The 18,324-nt window shown below is 45.8% G+C and overlaps 2 protein-coding genes across 6 annotated transcripts in view; one reads left to right on the forward strand and one right to left on the reverse strand.

The window, feature by feature from the left end:
• Positions 1 to 18,324, reverse strand: part of CLSTN2 (calsyntenin 2) — a 616,484-nt gene that overhangs the window by 176,353 nt on the left and 421,807 nt on the right. The window lies entirely within an intron of this gene.
• Positions 3,024 to 13,282, forward strand: LOC144293807 (uncharacterized). 4 transcript variants are annotated; one of them, XR_013361125.1, is made up of 5 exons: positions 3,037 to 3,116; positions 3,843 to 3,869; positions 4,702 to 4,804; positions 9,806 to 9,882; positions 13,099 to 13,282. XR_013361125.1 is itself a non-coding variant. In XM_077864943.1 (3 exons), the coding sequence occupies exons 1-3, from the start codon at positions 3,031 to 3,033 to the stop codon at positions 5,859 to 5,861; spliced, it is 357 nt and encodes a 118-aa protein (XP_077721069.1). In that variant the 5' UTR covers position 3,030; the 3' UTR covers positions 5,862 to 5,879. The 4 variants fall into 4 exon arrangements, 1 of the variants encoding a protein (XP_077721069.1); XR_013361123.1 differs by lacking the exon at positions 3,843 to 3,869 and having other exon boundaries at positions 3,024 to 3,116; XR_013361126.1 differs by lacking the exons at positions 3,843 to 3,869; positions 9,806 to 9,882 and having other exon boundaries at positions 3,024 to 3,116.

The raw sequence follows: 18,324 nt of genomic DNA on the forward strand, positions 1-18,324 counted from the left end.
CTGGAGGTGGGGGTGGGGTGTATGTTTGTTGGGGGTGAGGGGTGCTACTGGGATTCTGAGGGAAGAAAGAAGTGCTCGTGGGTCTAACGTGGTCCCTGTTAGGAGCTGGATATAGAAAAAGACTGTTGAACTCCCAGAAGATGGTTCATCCTTGAAATGTGATTTGCTCTTCTGTAAGCCTTGAAAGGTGCTCTTTTCTCAGCTGTGTATACTTCCCACTTAGCCTGACTCCAGACCGCCCGGGGTGAAGGCATGCTGAGTAAATCAAGCTCTCTCTGGCCAGTGGAGTTATCTTGTGCTCTTCTCCTTCCTCCTTCAAACCTGACACAACAATCTTATTCTAGAACTACAAAATCAGCACCAAACCAGATCATAAGCTTCCTAGGACAACTCTTTTCCTCCCTCCCTTTCTCTCCTCCATCCTTTCATAAGTGTACACGATGCATATACCATGTGCCGGGTACTGTGTTGGTGAAGGACACAGGATCCTGGGTCTTCGGTCTACTGGGCAGGTAAACCTCCGAGGCTTTCAACCCAGGACTGCACCACTTCAGTCCTAGGATTACTGGCCTTCAGCAGACAGCCTTCCTTGGGACAGTGATTCTCCACCTTGACTACCCATGAGAATCACCATGGAGTTTTTACATATGCTGGCCTTAACCAGGCCTTAACCTGAGAGCAAGTGAACCTGACTCTGGGGAGAGCACACACCGTGTGGTCTACAGTGGAGCCTGAGCCGAGATGCCTGCCCCAGGACAGCCTTGGGCCCATTAGACCATCTGCTCACATATCCTAGCCCCTGTAACCCACCTTGCTTAGTTGCAGGGACTGATGGGGGGTAGGGGGAGTATTTCCAGAAGAAATATGGAGGCCCACCCTCCATGAAGCAGGGGACTCTCGGACTGCAGATATGTCCCCACAACCTTATGAAAGCAATCCTTATGAATTCCCGGATTACATACGTCGTTTCATATACGTAGCTACCCATCTGTAATATCAAATGGTCCCAGAAACAACTTCCAGGGGGACCACTATCTGCATTGCATGGGGAGGCTACCCATGGTGAGCCTGTGTGTCCATCGATAGCCTTGTTCCTCCATGATCTGCAGCTCGGCATTTCACCTCCTGCAGGGAGTGCAGGGCTAAGTACCTGTAGTGTGTGAAGCAGACTGAGTTAAGGACAAGTGGCGGTGGAAGCTGGGGCCAGGGTATCCCTGGGTGGCTCAGCGGTTTAGCGCCTGCCTTTGGCCCAGGATGTGATCCTGGAGACCCGGGATCGAGTCCCACATCAGTCCCTGCATGAAGCCTGCTTCTCCCTCTGCCTGTGTCTCGCTTCTCTCTCTCTCTCTCTCTGTGTCTCTCATGAATAAATAAATAAAATCTTTAAAAAAAAAAAAAAAAAAAGGAAGCCAGGGCCAGAGGAGGGCTAATGCAGGGGCCAGATTAAGTGATCTAGTTTTTACCTCCAACTCCCTGTGGTCAAGCAGGAACTTACGTTGGCATCTTCATTTTTTTTTTCTGCAGATTTTTAAGTGACATCTCCTGATTTTTAAGTGTCAAAAACCAAATTTTAAAATATTAAAACCAACCAACCAACCAGACGAACAAAAACACATTGGACAATGCAGGTCAGATATGCCAACCGATCAGATTTAGTTTCCAGGCCAAAGGGATAGCAAGTGCATCGGCCATGCAGGGCTCTGTGCACATACAGACCTTCTGTGATGGATCATCACTGGGAACTGCTGGTCCCTTGGGTTTATTAGTAATATTCTAGGCAGGAAAGCCCTATCGCTGGCCTTCCTCTGCTGCCTCCTATGAAATACAAGTACAAAGTCCAGAGAGACCTGGGACGTGAAAATCTCTCTCACCGACTCAGTATTGACTCATAATGGCTACTGATGAATTTTACACAGGACAATTAAACAGCAAGCCATAACGACTGAAGTGCCTGGAACCCAGCTGATGAGTTTGCTAATTATTCTTTCTTACCTAAATGACTGGTCTTAGGTGTTTGCTGGGTAGCCGAGCAGCCACAATCTGGCCAGAAATTCATTCTTTTACTTAAAAATGGCTACAGACCCTCTCCTTGAGGTGGGCTTCACTTTCGAGGTCCACATAATCCTAGAGGAGGAGAGTCAGTTAAAAGTACGCACTGGCTGTAAGGAGGGAAGCTGACTGTGGTTATGGAACAGGACGGGACCACCTGCCCTTCACTGCCTTTCCAGATTGTTTTCATTTCAAGCTCATACACAGAACATTATAAGAAAATCAATGAATGAGGATGCTATAGCAAATAAATTTCTATAGCAAATGAGCAAGATGCACTCGGGGAGAGGGCAACTTCTCTGCTCTCTCACCACAGCAGGGCAGAGATGGGGGAACAGAACTTACAGACCCAGCCTGCACTTGGGAACTTGCATGGCTTTTTGATGATTCTCATGGATCGTCTTGGGGGGCTTTAAAAAATAGGCTGAGACAAAGATTGGTTGAGAATTAACTGCAACTTAGGGAAGATCAGAATATTTGGCTGCGACTCATTGAGTGGGGCTTGATTCAGGCCAAAGAGTGTGTCCTCCAACAGGGTCTGGATGGCTCTGGGTCCTATCCTTCCTTTCCCCAAACACTGTCACCTCCAGCCAGAATGACTTCTGCCCCTCTATGGGGTTATTCCCACATCTGAAGCCTCCCCTCACAGAGTCACGGAGGTCCTGCCTCCTCCTCTGAATATCCCCCCAAACCATCTACCTCTGAGGCCAGTGTTTGTGCCATGGTGCCTTCTTTTCCAGGAAGCCCTTCTTGTCTAGTTGGCCCCTTCTGGAAGCTCCTACATAGGAGCGTTTATTGAGTGCCTATCACATACCACATGCTGTATCTATAAATAGCTCTTTAATTCTCAGTACAACCCAAAGAAGGTCTCTTTTACAGAGGGTCAGGGAAGTTCAGCACGAGGTGTGGGGCCAACCTGCTACTAAGTGTAGTTCTAGAATCTGATCTCATAGGGTTCTCCATGCCTTGCGGATGATCGCCATGCTACTGGGATGGGCTCTGGGAGACAGAACTCTGGGAGGGGATGAGGGCCATGGGTCAGGGAACTGTCACGGGAGATGTAACAGGTGAGCAGTCTACAAGGAAGAGCGGGAGTGAGTCAGACAAGGAGGTGCCAGTGGTCATGTCATGGTGGGGGTGCCAGGAAGAGGAAGCCGCTCCTTTTCCACGTGGCCTTCTTTCAGCACATCCTTCAGGAACTATACTGCACACCAGAAAATCTGGCTTCTTTTCTGAAAGCATTTGAAAGGACTCATTCTCCTTCTGTCAGAGCTTTTATATCTTTTTATATTTTTAATATCTTGCTAAATGGAATGGTCATCCACCAAGTCTTTTGATGCAGAAATTTGGGAAGTTTCCCTTTCTTTATCCCTTGTCCTTTACATGTACTTAATCCCTAGAATCCCCCCTCATTATCTCACGGATGTGCCTTGGCCTGTTCTTATAATCTCTCACCTAGAGCCCAAGTGGCCTCCTAAAGTGGGCTCCAATCTGGCTCCCCTCCAGCCCATCTTCCGTAAGATGGCCAGAAAGTTCTTTCTATAAAGCCAAGCTGAGCACAGTATCCCGGCATTTAAAATCCTTTTGGGGTTAGCATTTACCTTCAAATAAACTCCAAGCTATTTAGCTTAGCACAGAAGCCTCTCTGTCATGAAGGTCCCTGCTTCCTTCCCCAGCACAATGACCCTCTAGACTCCAGGCAGAGGGCCTGGCAGGGCCCAGGTCTAGTTCAGGACTTCTCACTTATGAAGGGTTCCTCTTTCCCTCTGTGTCTAATGTTTACCTGTAACCAGTCATGGTCCCAGGAAGAAACTGGAGAGGTGAGTAAAGGGATGACTCACAAGGGTGAGGTTCTGGTGTAGATAAACCACAGGAGCAGAGGTAGCCAGGGATACAGACACCACATCTAGGCCTAGGTGGGGGTGAGGAAGCAGTTTCCGAGGTCTGAAGCTGGAGGCTGAGGATGGAGCCACCTGACAAGACTTTGGCACTTGGTCAAGGGCATATCTAGCCTGTAGTGACCAAGCAGGGAGGGTGCCAGGGCAATGAATAACCTGGTGTCTCCTGCTTTCCTTCCTCTGAGCTCCTGCCTGGCCCCACTGGCTGACCCAGCTGGAAGGTAGAGGGCAGGGCACAGAGCAGGGCAGGAAAGGAGAGCCCTGGAGGGCGAAGAGTACCTCAATTCCAGCACAATACTCATCCCTTAAAATGCAGCCAGGCCACCTCATCTGGGAGGCCTTCTTGGTCATACCCCTCCTCCAGGTAATGCAGGTGTCCCTGTGCTCTGTGACTGGATCAGTTTAGGGACTCAGGGAGAGTGTATGGAGCATGCCCATGAATGCATCTTTTTAATTTCACTGGTGGCCTGTCTTCCCTGGGTAATAATCTCCATATATTTACAATATTCTACCTTAACTAGGCCTTCCATGATTTGTTTTTCCAAAAATAATCACCTGGAAGTTTCCAAGGCCCTCCGTGATTTAGATTTCAGGGTCTGAAGTTTTCTTCCTTCACCCCAGTGATGCAACATGAACCACTGACCATGTCCTCTGGTGCCCAGACAGAAGTAATGACATCTCTGAGGATTTGCTGTCTTCCAGGTCCTACACTCAGAGTGGACAGGCTAATTCAGTTCATTACACCTCCTAACAGGCAGTTACTACTGTTCCACTTTACAAAGGAAAGAGATGGAGGTCCAGAGAGGTTGCCAACCTTAGCCAGTGGCACAAATTCAGGTGGTACAGCCAGGACTCAGGTAAGTACCTTAGGACCTTCATGCATTAAGAATCCTATGGAGCCCTTAACCTTCCCAATTCAAAATAACACAAAACACTGATGTAAAGCTACTGCAGAGAATGGAAGTTTCTAAGTTTTGTGATTCTAAAGTTCTGGGTGCATTTCTCTGAAGGTGACCTTCTCTCCTTTTGGTGTGTCCCTCTCAGTGTCTTTGTTGGGTCACCTGGCCCTGAGGTGAAAGGGCTGGAGTCCAGGTGGTGGCGAGTTCAACCACTAGCAGGCCCACTGCAAGGCCACCCCAGCGAGCACTCCTTTGGCATGTAGAGTGGCCTCGGAACCTTCCCAGCTGCAGGTGGCCACACAGTCCTTGGGACTCTGACTTTGCCTTCCCTCCTGCTGACACCGCCCAGGCCAAACCCAGTGTTAGTTCTCTGGGTTGGCCAGTGAGAGCACCCTGGTCATTCCCAACTCGGATCTTTGCATCTTTCATCCTCCCCAGCTGGTCCCAGAGTGCCAAAGACCTTTAGAAAGATCCTAAGTGCAAGGACAAATCTTGAGTAGGAACAAGCCAGTCAGAGTTTGAAGAAGAAAGTGGTCATTATCTGCTGAGAGAGCTGCAGGTGCTGGGAAGAGACAGGGTCTGAGCAGATGCAGAAGGTGGAGGGGATTCGAGAGGGTTCTGGCCCCCCCACCAGCAGGACTCAGGAGCAGAGAAGAGAAGGGAGGCAAGGGGAGCTAATGACAATGCATGCGGGCGGGCCTGCCCACATGGTGTCCTCTGCAGTCTGTCTGAAATCAGCCCTGGGTGGCTCAGCCTGCAGCCCACGCATTTAAGTGCCTTGGTTTTGACTTACATATTTTTTTCTCTCTGAATATCTGATGACTGCTTTCTTAACTGCTCTCTTAAGGCAGAACAAATTCTGTCTCCGGTCCTCCTGCAGCTCACAATTGGTTTCAGGAGCGATGAAGTAATTAGGCTGATTGCTCCACACGGGGGCCGCTGCCCACACCTGATGGGTCACATTCTCCTCACACGGACGGCGTTTGGTTTACCTGGCAAGGCCTCTCCAGCATGAGTAACCGGGGTTCCTGGACAGGTGGGGCGGAAGGCGGTGCTGGAGACACTGTGCCCCAATCCATCCCATGGGTGGGTTCTATGGGGCATCGTGTGCAGGGTACCTGTGCCCCCCGTGTGATGTGTAGCAGACCAGCGTGTCCAGGTGCCCCAGCTAGGGCGCTGTGTTTTCCCCTCCTGGCTCAGCTTGTCTCCAGCCAGCGTCTACAAGGGCAGCCTCCTTTTGACAATCAGGGTGAGGAGCTGACCTGGGCCGTGCTCCTCCAGGAGGTAGAACACAAGCTTCTGGGGCGACCCTCCATCTAGTGCATGAAGTTGCACCTCATTGTCTCTCTACACATCTCCCAGGTGCTTCAGGCAGCTTGCGAATGAATTGAAAAAATTTAAAAAGCGAGAAAGTTCTTGTTTTGAACGTGCAGCGGTCTATCTCCATCTATCTCCAGTGCCCCGGGGCCTGGGACAGGCATTCAGGAGCGTAGAGCAGACAAATGGGAGGAGGGTGGGAGGAAGGCAGGCTCCAGGGCTCTGATTGTTTTTTTTTATTTTCAAAATTCCTTTTTTAAAATTAATAATCGAGCTGATTTTGTATTCTTTAAAAGGGCCTTAAAATGCATTCTGTTCATTACCAGCTATCTTTAAAAGCAAGATTTTTATTTACTATTTTATTTGAGAGAACAAGGGAGAGAAAGAGAGAATGAGCAGAGGGAGAGGGAGAAGCAGACTCCTCACTGAGCAGGGAGCCCGACGTGGGGCTCTATCCTCGGACCCTGGATCATGACCTGAGCCATAGGCAGATGCTCAACCAACTGAGCCACCCAGGTGCACCCCCTCCCCAGGCTACTTTTTCTTTTCTTCCATATTTTTATTTAAATTCCCTAGGGCTCTGATTTCGAAATCCTGTCTCTGGCACCACTATTCACCATGTATGTGGCTTTTGGTCAGTGCTGCCCTTTCTGAGAATTCCTGAGTCACCCTCATGTTTGGGTGAAGGGATCCTCCTAGGGCCTCTCAGCCCCTTGGGCTTCTCCACTGGACTATAAGCTCCCTTACTCACCACTGTGACCCAAGTGTGTGTCCAGTGTCCAGATGGGGCCTGGACAACTGCGGTACTCAATCAGTCTTTTCTGAATGAATGGATGGATGGATTTCTCTTGGGTAGTAACCCACATTTCCCTCCAAGGCAAGTGATGGCATGGAATTTGAACCAAGCACCTTCTACCTGCCCATCTAGAGGTGGGCCTCTGCTTCTATCCTGGCCCTTTCTCTGCTTCATTATGCTCCCACAGGCCCCAGGGTTGGGGATCCTCTTGTCCCCTTTCCCCAACTGCTGTTATAAGCTACTCATACCCTTACCCCACCCCTATGTCCTGTTTCTGGCACCCTGGACATGGGTTCCCCTTATTCCTCACCCCTTATTCCTCCTCATAGCTGACCTTCAAATAGGCACCAGCCTCACATATGCAAGTTCTAAGTTGGTTACTACTGGGTCCGACTGAGACCCAATGGTACATTAAGGGGAAGGTAAAGTTCTGTGGACTTTGGGCAGTTTCTGTAGTAACTGTTGGTTCCCCCTCAAACTCCCTTCCTCAACAGGAGATGGAGATAGGGCCCTTTGACACCTTAGGACAGAACCCATCAAATCCCAGGCCCCTACTCTGGACAGGGGCCAATGCCACTCAGAACTCCAGGGATCTCCTCCATGGACCCTCCCTCTTGGAATTCCAGGTGAATGTGTCTGATGGCTGTGACTGCCTATTTCACACCAATACAACTAAGTTCACTCCTTGGAGTTGACTTATGGGAAGGAAGTGGACTAGAAGGGCAACTCTTTGAGAACGTACACCCAGAGGTCTAGATTCAGGACTTAGAAAAAGGTGCAACACAGAGGGACTCTAGAGGGACACTCATTCAATAAACACATATGGACTGCTGTCAACTGTATGCCAAGTACTGTGGATGGTGCTGGGGTCCTGCAGTTTATCCCTCTTGGTTTGCTGATAAGGACATCAGGGGAAGCTAAGTCAGTCAGGGACATGAAGCTGGTGAAGGTGAGGGCCACCTGGAGACTCTCTCAGGATCCAGCCTCCCGCTCATCTTACCACTCTAACTTGGGCCATTGCAAGAGTGACCCACTTGGCCTCCTGCCCTCCAGACTCCCCATCCCAAATTTACCCTTTACTTGAGCAATCAAGGGGAATCTTTGTAAAATCCAACTTGGATCTTGTTATGCCCTAAATTTAAAATCTTCATGGTTGCCCACTGTGCGCAGCATAGAGTCCCAAAGGATTTTGTTTGTCCTCCCTGTTTTTTTCCCCACCATCCCACCTCTGCCCAGAGAAGGCCTGCTTTGGTGGAATTCAAGGCAGGGGGAAAGGATATACAGACAGGATCCTAAATAGGTATTATGTCCCTTTGACTGTCAGGCATCTCCATCACCAGTGGCCACTGAACCCAAGACCACTCTATCTATTATTATTCATGGTTTGAGAATCAAAAGTTTTGATCTCTTCATTTTTTAAGCAACTTCACTGAGGTATAATTTACAGATCTAAAAATTTACCCATCAGAAGCCTATACTTCAGTGATTTTCAATAATTTTATAGAGGTGTGCAACTATCACCACAGTCCAATTTTAAAACATTTCTATCGCCCCCAAAAGATCCCCTTTGTGCCCTTTTTTAGTCATGTTGGAGGCTTACATCCTTTATCTCAGGCAACATCTAAGACAAATCTACTTTCTTTTTCCATAAATTTGACTTTCCTGGACATTTCATATAAATGCAATCATGTAATACCCTGTTATAATATGGAATAACAATGTTATATAACCCTGTTGTGACCGACTTCTTGTATTTAGCATAATGTTTTTGAGATTCATCCATGTCATAAAAGTAAGGCATTCCTTCTTATTGATGTATAATATTCTATTATATGGACATATATTTTAACTACTCATCAGTTGATAGACATTTTGGATTATTTCCACTTTTAAGCTTTTGTGACTAACACCACTATTAATATTCTGTATGTAGACATATATTTTTCCTATCTCAGGTGAATACGCAGGAATGTAGGTTTTGGGTCATATAGTAAGTTTATGTTAACTTTTTAAACAAACTGATAGATTGTTTTCTAAAGTGATTGTATGATTGTGTTTCCTCACTCTTGCCCTGCACTCTATAAGCGTTACCATTTTTCCACATTCTTGTCAACATTTGTTATTATTGTCTGTTTTATTATTATTATTGTTTTTAAAGATTTCATTTATTTATTCATGGAGAGAGAGAGGCAGAGACACAGGCAGAGGGAGAAGCAGGCTCCATGCAGGGAGCCTGACATGGGACTCGATCCCGGGTCTCCAGGATCACACCCCGGACTGAAGGCAGAGCTAAACCGCTGAGCCACCTGGGCTGCCCATGTTTTATTATTATTATTATTTTCTTTTTTTAAAAGATTTTATTTATTCATGAGAGACATGGAGAGAGAGAAGCAAAGACACAGGCAGAGGGAGAAGCAGGCTTCATGTGGGGAGCCTGATGTGGGACTGGATCCCGGGACCCCAGGGTCACATCCTGGGCCAAAGGCAGGTGTTAAATCGCTGAGCCACCCAGGGATCCCTATTATTATTATTATTATTATTATTATTATTATTATTATTATATTCATTTTTAGGCTCCTAAAATGGTAGCTTACTGTGATTTTAATTTGCATTTCTCTAATGATGAATGACTTTGAATACCTTTTCACTTTTCATTCTTACATCTTCTTTGGTGAAATGTCTATTCACATTTATATTCTGCATTTGAGTGAGTCCTTTATCAGATAGATGATTCACAAATATTTTCTCCGAGTCTGTGGCTTGTCTTTTCGTATTCTTTATGGTGTCTTTTGAAGCATAATAGTTTTCAATTTTGAATAAGATCGATTTATCATTTTTTTTAATAGGTCACACTTTCGGTGTTGGTGTCAGATTCCTTGCCTAATCCTCAGCCATAAAGATTTTCTCCTGTTTTCATCTAAAGGTCTATAGTTTTATTTCTTATATTCAAACTAATTGTGGATGCATTTTGAGTTAGTTTTTGTGTATGTTGGAAGTAAGGGCCTATATTCATCATTTTTGCATGTGGATATCCAATTATCTGAGCACCATTTGTTGAAAGGACTACCCTTTTCCCCACTGAATGAATGTGTAACCTGTATTGAAAATCACTTGATCACAAATATAAGAGCTTATTTCTAGACACTCAATTTTGTTCCATTGATCTATATTCCTATCCTTCCAACAGTTCCCCACTGTTTTGATTGCCATAAATATAGTAAGTTTTGAAATCACAAAGTCTAAGTCTTCCAACTCTGTTCTTCTTTTTCAGAATTGTTTTGGCTATTTTGGGTCCTTTGCATTTCCAGGATCATCATGTCAAATTCTGCAAAAAAAAGCTTGCTGAGATTTTGATAGGGCTTTCATTGAATATGTAGATCCATTTGTGAAGAGCAATCATCATAATAATATTAAATCTTCCAGTTCATGAACTTGGAATGTTTTTCCAAGTATTTGGAAAGTATTTTTAATTTTTTTCTCAGCAATGTTTTTTATGATTTTTAGTGTACAAGTATTGCCCTTCTTCTGTTAAACTTTCTCCTAGGCATTTTATTATTTTGATTCTATTTTGAATGGAGTTGTTTTCTTAATTTCATTTTTGGATTGTTCATTGCTAGTATATAAAAATACAATTGACTTTTTTACATTGATTTTGTATCTGCAAACTTGCTAAACTTGTTCATTAGTCTTAGTAGAATTTTGTTGATTCTATAGGCTTTTCTACATTCAGCTTCATGTTGTCTGTGAATAAGGACAATTTTTACTTCTTCCTTTCCAATCTGAATGTCCTTAATATCAATTTTTTGGTCTTATTTCACAGGCTTAGAAACATTAGTTTAATGATGAATAGAAGTTTGGAGCGGGTATCCTTACTTTGCTCTCGTTTTATGGGGGAAAGTTTTCAGTCTTTTCATGACATTAAGTGAAAATAAGTGTGATATTTGCTATAGGGTTTTGTAAATGCCCTTTGTTAGGCTGAGGAAGTTTCTCTACTTTTAGTTCAAGTGAGGGTTGAATTTTTTTACACCCTTTTTTTTTTTGTATCTGTTGAGATGATCATGTGGTTTTTGTCCTTGTTAATTCTGTCCATTTAATAAGATGATATACTATTACATTGATTGACTTTTGCATATTAAACCAGCCTTTTATTCCTCGGATAAATCTGAGTTGGTCATAGTTATCTTTTTTATGTATATTGAACTTGATTTTTCAACATTTTGAGAATTTTTGCAGCTATGCTCAGGAGAGATAACGATCTGTAGTTTTCTTATGATGTCACTGTCTGACTTCGGTATCAGGATGATATTGGTCTCTCATCCTCCTCTTTTTCCTGAAGAATTTGTGAAAGATTGACATTATTTCTTCTTTACATATACTATAGAATTCATCAATGAAGTCATCTGGACCTGGGCTTTCTTTGTGAGATGATTTTTAATTAATGATTCAATTTATTGACATAAGTCTATTTGATTTTCTATTTCTTTTGAGTCAGTTTTAAGTTCTTATGTCTTTTGGGGATTTTCCAATTTGTTGAAATTGACTTATTGGCACAAAATTGTTTGTAGTATTTCCTCAGTTTGTTGTTTGCTTTTGGTCAATTTTCACAATCCTGAAATGGTTGTGATGGTTTTTGTTTTGTTTTGTTTTGTTTTTGTTATAGTTTTATTGTCCCTTCTTGGGAAGAGTATTTGCCAAACTCCTCATTCTACCATTCCAGAAGTCACACTCTTCTGGTTTTGGTACCATATCCTCATTTCTTGGTGAAGGGGACTTTGTGTGGGTGACCATTTCAAACATTTGCATTGCTATTAAAATGACAACGTCTCTGTGAGAGCTTTCTTGGTCACTGTCATCTCAAATGCCTCTCCGTCCGCCTCTATGTACTTATTATCATGTCAGTCAGTTGTATTTTATCACTACCTAAATTTATTCTATTTGTTCAGCCACTTTCTCATTTAGTTACGGTCTGTTTCTTACTCCATGCCCACGTCCAACCTCCTGGCCAGAATGTTAGTGCCACACAGGCACAGGCTATCCTCAACCTTCTGCATGGCACCCAGAGGAACCTGAAAAATACCTGCTGGTGAACGAGTGAGTGAAGGAATAAAAGAAGGAAGGATTATGGGAGGAGATCAGGCCTCAAACCTGAGACCCTCAAGCCACCCCAGAGTGGTGATTTTCTAGTCTACTGTTCTTTCTAACTAAATTATAAATGTGTTCCCAGGATGGAGGTGGGAGAAGCCATACGTGGGCAAACTAATGTATGTATACTGAGCTTACTGCCCATAGAGAGGCTGTAGGCATTTCCACACATTTTCAAGCCTCCCTTGCAGTAAGATTGGGGCCAGTTACTGGTGCTGGCCAGTGGAATACAATTGGAAGTGAGCCTTATGTCTCCACTATCACTACTCAGCAAGATAGATATTGTCCCCCTTTAAAGATGAGGCTGCTGAGCATCAGAGGTTAAGCCATATATGACCAACCTCACCCAAGTGACAGGAGGTGGAGCCAGCCTTCCTTTTAAATTTAGTTCAAAGGACTTGGGATCCTGCTGTGCTTTCACTATTCCAGTCAACCTACACGGGGGTAATTATGTCATTAAGTTATTATAAACAATTAACACCATAGATGGTTTATTGTGGGCTCTTTTTTTTCCCTTTTCCTTTCTTAATGTGACTACATAGAATGTTTAGCATCAGTGCAGCCCTGGCTAACTATCAAAATGATTTTTATGCTGACAATATTAAAATTTAGGACAGAATGGTTAGTTAAGTGTGGAAATGGTTTCATTATGTGACGTTCATGATTTAAACGGAAGCCTCGTACTTGAGCACTTCACATGCTTTTGCTCGTTCACTCACTCATCCACCAAACATTTCTTTTCTGGTTTAATTTTTCCTCTATCAGGGGATGTAAAGATGAGGAGACTCAGTCTCTGCCCTGAAGAGCTCAGAGTCCAGAGGGACAGCCAGAACCAAAGGCTGTATTTCCCCACATATATCAGTAAATAAATGGCCACCTCCTGTTTCTGCATTAATTCCTGGGGCAGCGTTTGTGGTAGATGTTGTGGGTGCATGATGGGTAATAGCAGACTCAGAGTTGACACCTTTGAATAACAGGATCTTTGCTCTTGGTATAGATGCCTGGATGTCAGAAGGAGGCTTGGTTGCCAGCCCTGCCCGGGAAGGGCAGCCTGGCTGTGGCCTCTGCTCTCAGGTTTATTTGGCCTCCTGATGACTGCCTGGATGTGTATCTGTGCTGGAAGCTCTGCTGCTCCCTGACCTCACTGCATCGGCACCCACAAAATAAAGAGCTGGACCAAATCTCCCTCCCCAGGTGCCTATCATCTGCATCACTGAAAACATCATTGAAAACACTGAAAAACACAAAGAATGCTTTTGTCCCATCCCCAGTAACAGGATCAAACTATGGGAGTTGCAGGGTTAGAGGGGTGGGTTGGGGGTGGTGGTTGAAGATGGGTATTTCTGAAAAAGCTCCCAGGTGACAGTGATGAGCTGCCAGGGTTGAGAACTAAAATAATATAAATCTAGAATAATCTCTCGGGCCCCTTCCAGCTCTGTGCAGATTCAAATACGCTGAGGCATGACCCAAGAAAGGGTCACAGTCTGGAATCACATTTCCATGGCTGAAAGGCATTTCTCCGCCTTGCCTTTGATATGGCCTTATGTTTTCCTAAGTGCTTTCCTATTCATCAAGGGAATGATCTTTAAATATGAATATGGCAGCAAGATAGGTATTTTAGATATTTTATAGATAGTTAAGTGTCTCCCAGGGTTACCAGCTATTTAGCCACTAGTTGGAACCAATACCCAGACAAGCTAGACCCTAGCCCAGAGCTGACTCCAGCAGCTCTAATTGCTCCCTCAAGCTGAGAAGCTTTTGGAACGTTTTCTCCAGGCCGGGGGTGGGGTGAAAAGGGGATGCCCACACCTCTCCAATACTCTGAAAGATAGAAGGGCCAGGTTTTCCAGAATTCTGAGCAAGGAGACCCACCAGTGGGCCACCTTTTGACACACAGAGCACAGGGAGCCCCAGCCTGCCCAGCAGGTGCTCCACCAGTTCTCAGCTCTGATAAAGGAGGTGGTGGGGTGGTGGGAGCAGCCTCCCTCTGTGTCAGCTGGGCTCACGCTATAACAGGGAGAGAAGTTCTTGCTAGGGCACTTCATACTTAACCCCCTGCTATTGGCTAATGGGCTGTCAGAATCCATAAAAGAGCCTGCATTTCTGCCCTGCAATCCAGAAATGTATCATATTTTCCTTGGTATGAAGTTGCTGAGGCTGGTCGGTCTGGCACTGAATTTACAGTTCAGGCGGAGAAGTCTGAGCCTCCGGAACATCCTGGTGACCCTTGGCCAGGCTACAAATGATAGTGTCTAGGTGCCCCCTAACCACAGTCCTCTGCTCTCTGCATGAGACGGTCTGGATCCCAAATATTCCCATCCCTGAATGTCATTGTAAAGGCATATGGAGAGAGTAAAAAATGTGGGGGACCATAGAGTCTCCACTCAGCTCTGATCCCTACAAGCAGAGTCTCCTGTAGTCTCTTCTCTATCCATGCTCGGTGTGTCTGTGTTTGTCTTCCTCACATAAAAAGACAATCTTGGGTCAACAAACGAGTACTAAAGTGACAATAATAATAAAAACTCAATGCTGAGGAGGGGGCACATACCCGTCTAGCCCAGCTGAAGGCCAGGAAGGCTTCCTGGAGGAGATGTCTGATGTCTGAACAGTAGGTGCTCCATGATGCTTGGCAGGGATGGGAAGGGTTGTACAGCTATCAGCAATCTCCTGGTGAGGACTCATCCTGTCTCACAAGGTGCCCGTGAACTTGCATTCTGTCTTTAGGGCATGCTATGTCATCTCCCACCACAGCCAGCGTCTGGGGTGGGGTAGCAGGTGGTAGCAGGTGTTAGGCCTGAGGAATACCTGCCATTTTCCTAGTTGAGGAAGGTAGAGCATTTTTGGGCATGGGGTCTCTGGGCAACTCCCAAGACTGGGCCTCAGGAATACCTGGAGCTCTGTGCTTAGATTCAAATCCTGCTTCTTTCTAGGCCTGTCCAGTTTCCTGCCAGGCCTGTTAGGAACTGAGCATATCCATCTGAATCTTCAGGAGGACTGTAAGACCCTTTCTCTGAGATTCATCCTCAGCCAAGGCCTGTTCGCGTGTGAGCAACAGGTTGCCCCACCTGGCACCTCATCTGGCTCCTCTGGGAGGCTGGAGCCATGGTCACCAAGGCACTTGCCCACCATGCTCCCATCATCTTTCTATCTATAGCTGGACTTCTGGGGAGATTCTCTCCTAGGGCAGGAGGAGAGAACACTCTAGGTTGTGGCAACCCCTACCAGCAGGCCTCTGGTGGTCTATCCTCAAACCTGTATGTCTGGATATGAAAGAGTAGCTGGTTTGACTATGTGGGTGTGTGTTGGTGGGAAACGGTGCCCATGGAGGTGGCTTCTGATGTTGCTGGTCCAGGGACAGCATTCAGAAACATGGGGTCAGTTAATCTTTCTAGCCCCTTCTGACAGGGCAGTCTTCACCCACCTTGGACAGTCACCACTGCTGCCACTTTGGAAGATTCACTGGACCAAATGAATTTAATTGATAATATTTCAGACAATTTAACCAAAACTAAGATCTGTTAGATACCTACTATCTCCCTGATCCTCTGCTAGGAACCGTAACATAGAACATCTTATTTCCTCTCCATTTTCCAGACTGAGGTCCAGAGAGGTGACTTGTCCTAGACCTGGCAGGTATTATGCGTTGGTCTGAGTTCCAAGCTTGGGTTTTGCTTTTTACTCTGGCCTGGGGCCATGTTCCTCTTGTAAGCCTCAGTTTCCTCACCTGTAAAATGGGGATGCCAACCACACACGGGTGCATTGTCAGGACTGAGATAGCACACGGAAGGTGGTTGCTTATATGAGTAACTGCTACCCAGTTCATGGTAATTCTCAGTTCTCCTTATCCTTTCCATTGTCTGAAATGACAATTTAAATATTAGTGTAATATGTTCTAAAGTTTTCTTTTTAATTGAGGACAATTGTCTTCCTAGCACAGGTAGGAGTCACCTAGCACAGGTCCTCATAGGGAAAGCCCTCCATCTTGTCTTAGCTCACAGGGAGTTTTGTCAGTCATGGGTGCTTTGGCTCATGGATACCTTCAGGGAAAAGCTCAACTGTGGCCTGCTTTGTGAATCCAGTCCTGAACCGTCCACTGGGGATGCTCTCTCACTCTGCTGGCTCCCAGAGCATTTTCTGCTTCCTGTCCCCTCTGATGTTGGTCCTTCCTTTACGTTCCCATAGTTATTGAGCTGTGGGTCCAAGGCTCTGTGTCAGTCTCTTCCCTGGAGAAGCCCCCAATCAGTGGGAGAAACAGATGGTCAGAATTCAGGGTGGTAAATGCTGGGTGGTGGAGGTAATGCAGGTAGGGAGATGGTGAAGTCTGAGCTGTGTCATCACTAATGGGAGTTTTGCTAGATGCTCAAAAATTATTATGGTTAACTTTTCATTCACTCTTATTCAAGGACAAAAGCCTACATTAATTTACATTTTCTGAAGGCAACAAACAGATGTTCACTTACCAAGGAAACAAGAGAAGCACTTGAACAGAATAAAATCTCTCCCCTGCAATATCCTGGACACAATGCTCCATGTCTACCCCTCCTGGGAGTGGGGAGGTACTGTGAGTGGGAGTTGGGGAGCAGGTCTGGCCCCAGCCTGTCTCCTGGCACCTGCCCCATGCTTGGTGCAAGTCAGGCCACCTTTCAACCCGCCTGACCCACGGGCTGTAGCACAGCACCTTGCTTCGCCAACACACTTCATAGGCTGCTTCCAATCACGTGGCCTTTCACTCCTGAAAGCTGGCAGCATGTCCTAACTGCCCCAGCCCTGTCTCTGATAAGCCCATACTGTTGACAGCCCTTTAACTACCGAGCACCCTCCTTATGGCAGATACCATGGTAAATGGGACATTTACCCATTTACCCATTTTCCCATTTTTGCCTCAAAACAATACTATGAAGTTGATATTAATATTCCCCTTTTACAGATAAAGAAAGTAAGGCTCAAATGACCAAAAGGCATGTGAAACGGCAGAAAAATTTCTTTGCATCAAACTAGTTATTCAAGAGAGTGAAGATTCACGTAGAAGCTTAAAAAATTAAATTAAAAATGCCATTCTTAAATAAGGAAGGCCAATCTAAGAAGGTACTTCTTATTCCTTTTTAAAGATTTTATTTATTTACTCATGAGAGACAGAGAGAGAGAGAGAGAGAGAGAGGTAGAGACACAGGCAGAGGGAGAAGCAGGCTCCATTCAGGGAGCCCAACGTGGTACTCGATCTCGGGTCTCCAGGATCATGCCCTGGACTGAAGATGGTGTTAAACCACTGAGCCACCTGGGCTGCCCTAAGAAGGTACTCCTTAAACCCATGCAGAATTTAATTGCAGTGCCACTTTCTCTCTGTAAAACACCCGGGACTCACCCATTAGCTTATCTGCCTTCTGACAACACAGTGAGAGTCAAGTATGAGGCCTCCCCCTACCAGCTCATTCAAGATCCCACAAAGACAGTCCCAGCCTGGAGCTGCTTCAGACACCTCGGAGAGTACGGCACAGGCTGGAGCAAATGGTGGTACCTGAAGAGGCCTTGTCCTGAGGAGTGTGTGTCAGCAAGCACGAGCATAGCCAATGTCATGGAAGAGGCACGTTCTCCATGAGTGCCTCCAGGTGAATTCTGGCCTGGTGGCACAGAGTAGGGAAGATGGGAGATTGTAGGCGCGAGAAAGCAAAGTCTCCCTTCGAGCATCCTCACAGAAAGGAGTGCCGTGATGTGCTTGATTCCCATAGACCCCACACCAGGCCTAACTCATTGTGGCCCCTCCAGGCTCCCCACTTCCACATGCAAGCAAAGACATACTCATAGCACAGCACAGCTCAGGCTGAGGCTGCATTTTGGTGGAAGTAGACCCTTGCAGAGTGTCAGGAGATGTCCAATGGGCTGTGGGGAGTCCAGGGTATTGTGGAGCAGGCACAGTAGTGATCAAAGTGCTAGGACATTTGTCATTATGGGTAATGTGGGCACAGAAACAGTTTCCATGGTTGGCACAGGGATGGCAATGCAGTGGGTAGAGAGGTACCATCAACCGACAATTGAAGAAGGTAAAGTTTCTTTAGCATTAAGGGGCATAAAGTGTCTTTAACCACAAAAGATACCTAATCTCACAAAGCTAGATATACAACAGAAGGCAATGAAGTCCATTTGCAGATTGTCACCATCAAGGCCCCCACTGAGCTCCCTTCTTCATAGGAATGATAACTTTTACCTTTCAGAGGCAAACAACAGG

The sequence above is a fragment of the Canis aureus genome, chromosome 22, assembly GCF_053574225.1.
Source record: "Canis aureus isolate CA01 chromosome 22, VMU_Caureus_v.1.0, whole genome shotgun sequence".
Classification (NCBI taxonomy): Eukaryota; Metazoa; Chordata; class Mammalia; order Carnivora; family Canidae; genus Canis; species Canis aureus.

What these genes read in the sequence shown, in the direction of transcription:
- LOC144293807 (XM_077864943.1), top strand. Translation starts at nt 3,031, where the DNA reads ATGCTACTGGGATGGGCTCTGGGAGACAGAACTCTGGGAGGGGATGAG. An exon ending in TGTCACGGGAGATGTAACAG is followed by an intron (nt 3,117 to 4,701) that starts GTGAGCAGTCTA and finishes ACCTCCTAACAG; the next exon opens with GCAGTTACTACTGTTCCACT. An exon ending in GTGGTACAGCCAGGACTCAG is followed by an intron (nt 4,805 to 5,693) that starts GTAAGTACCTTA and finishes TGCTCTCTTAAG; the next exon opens with GCAGAACAAATTCTGTCTCC.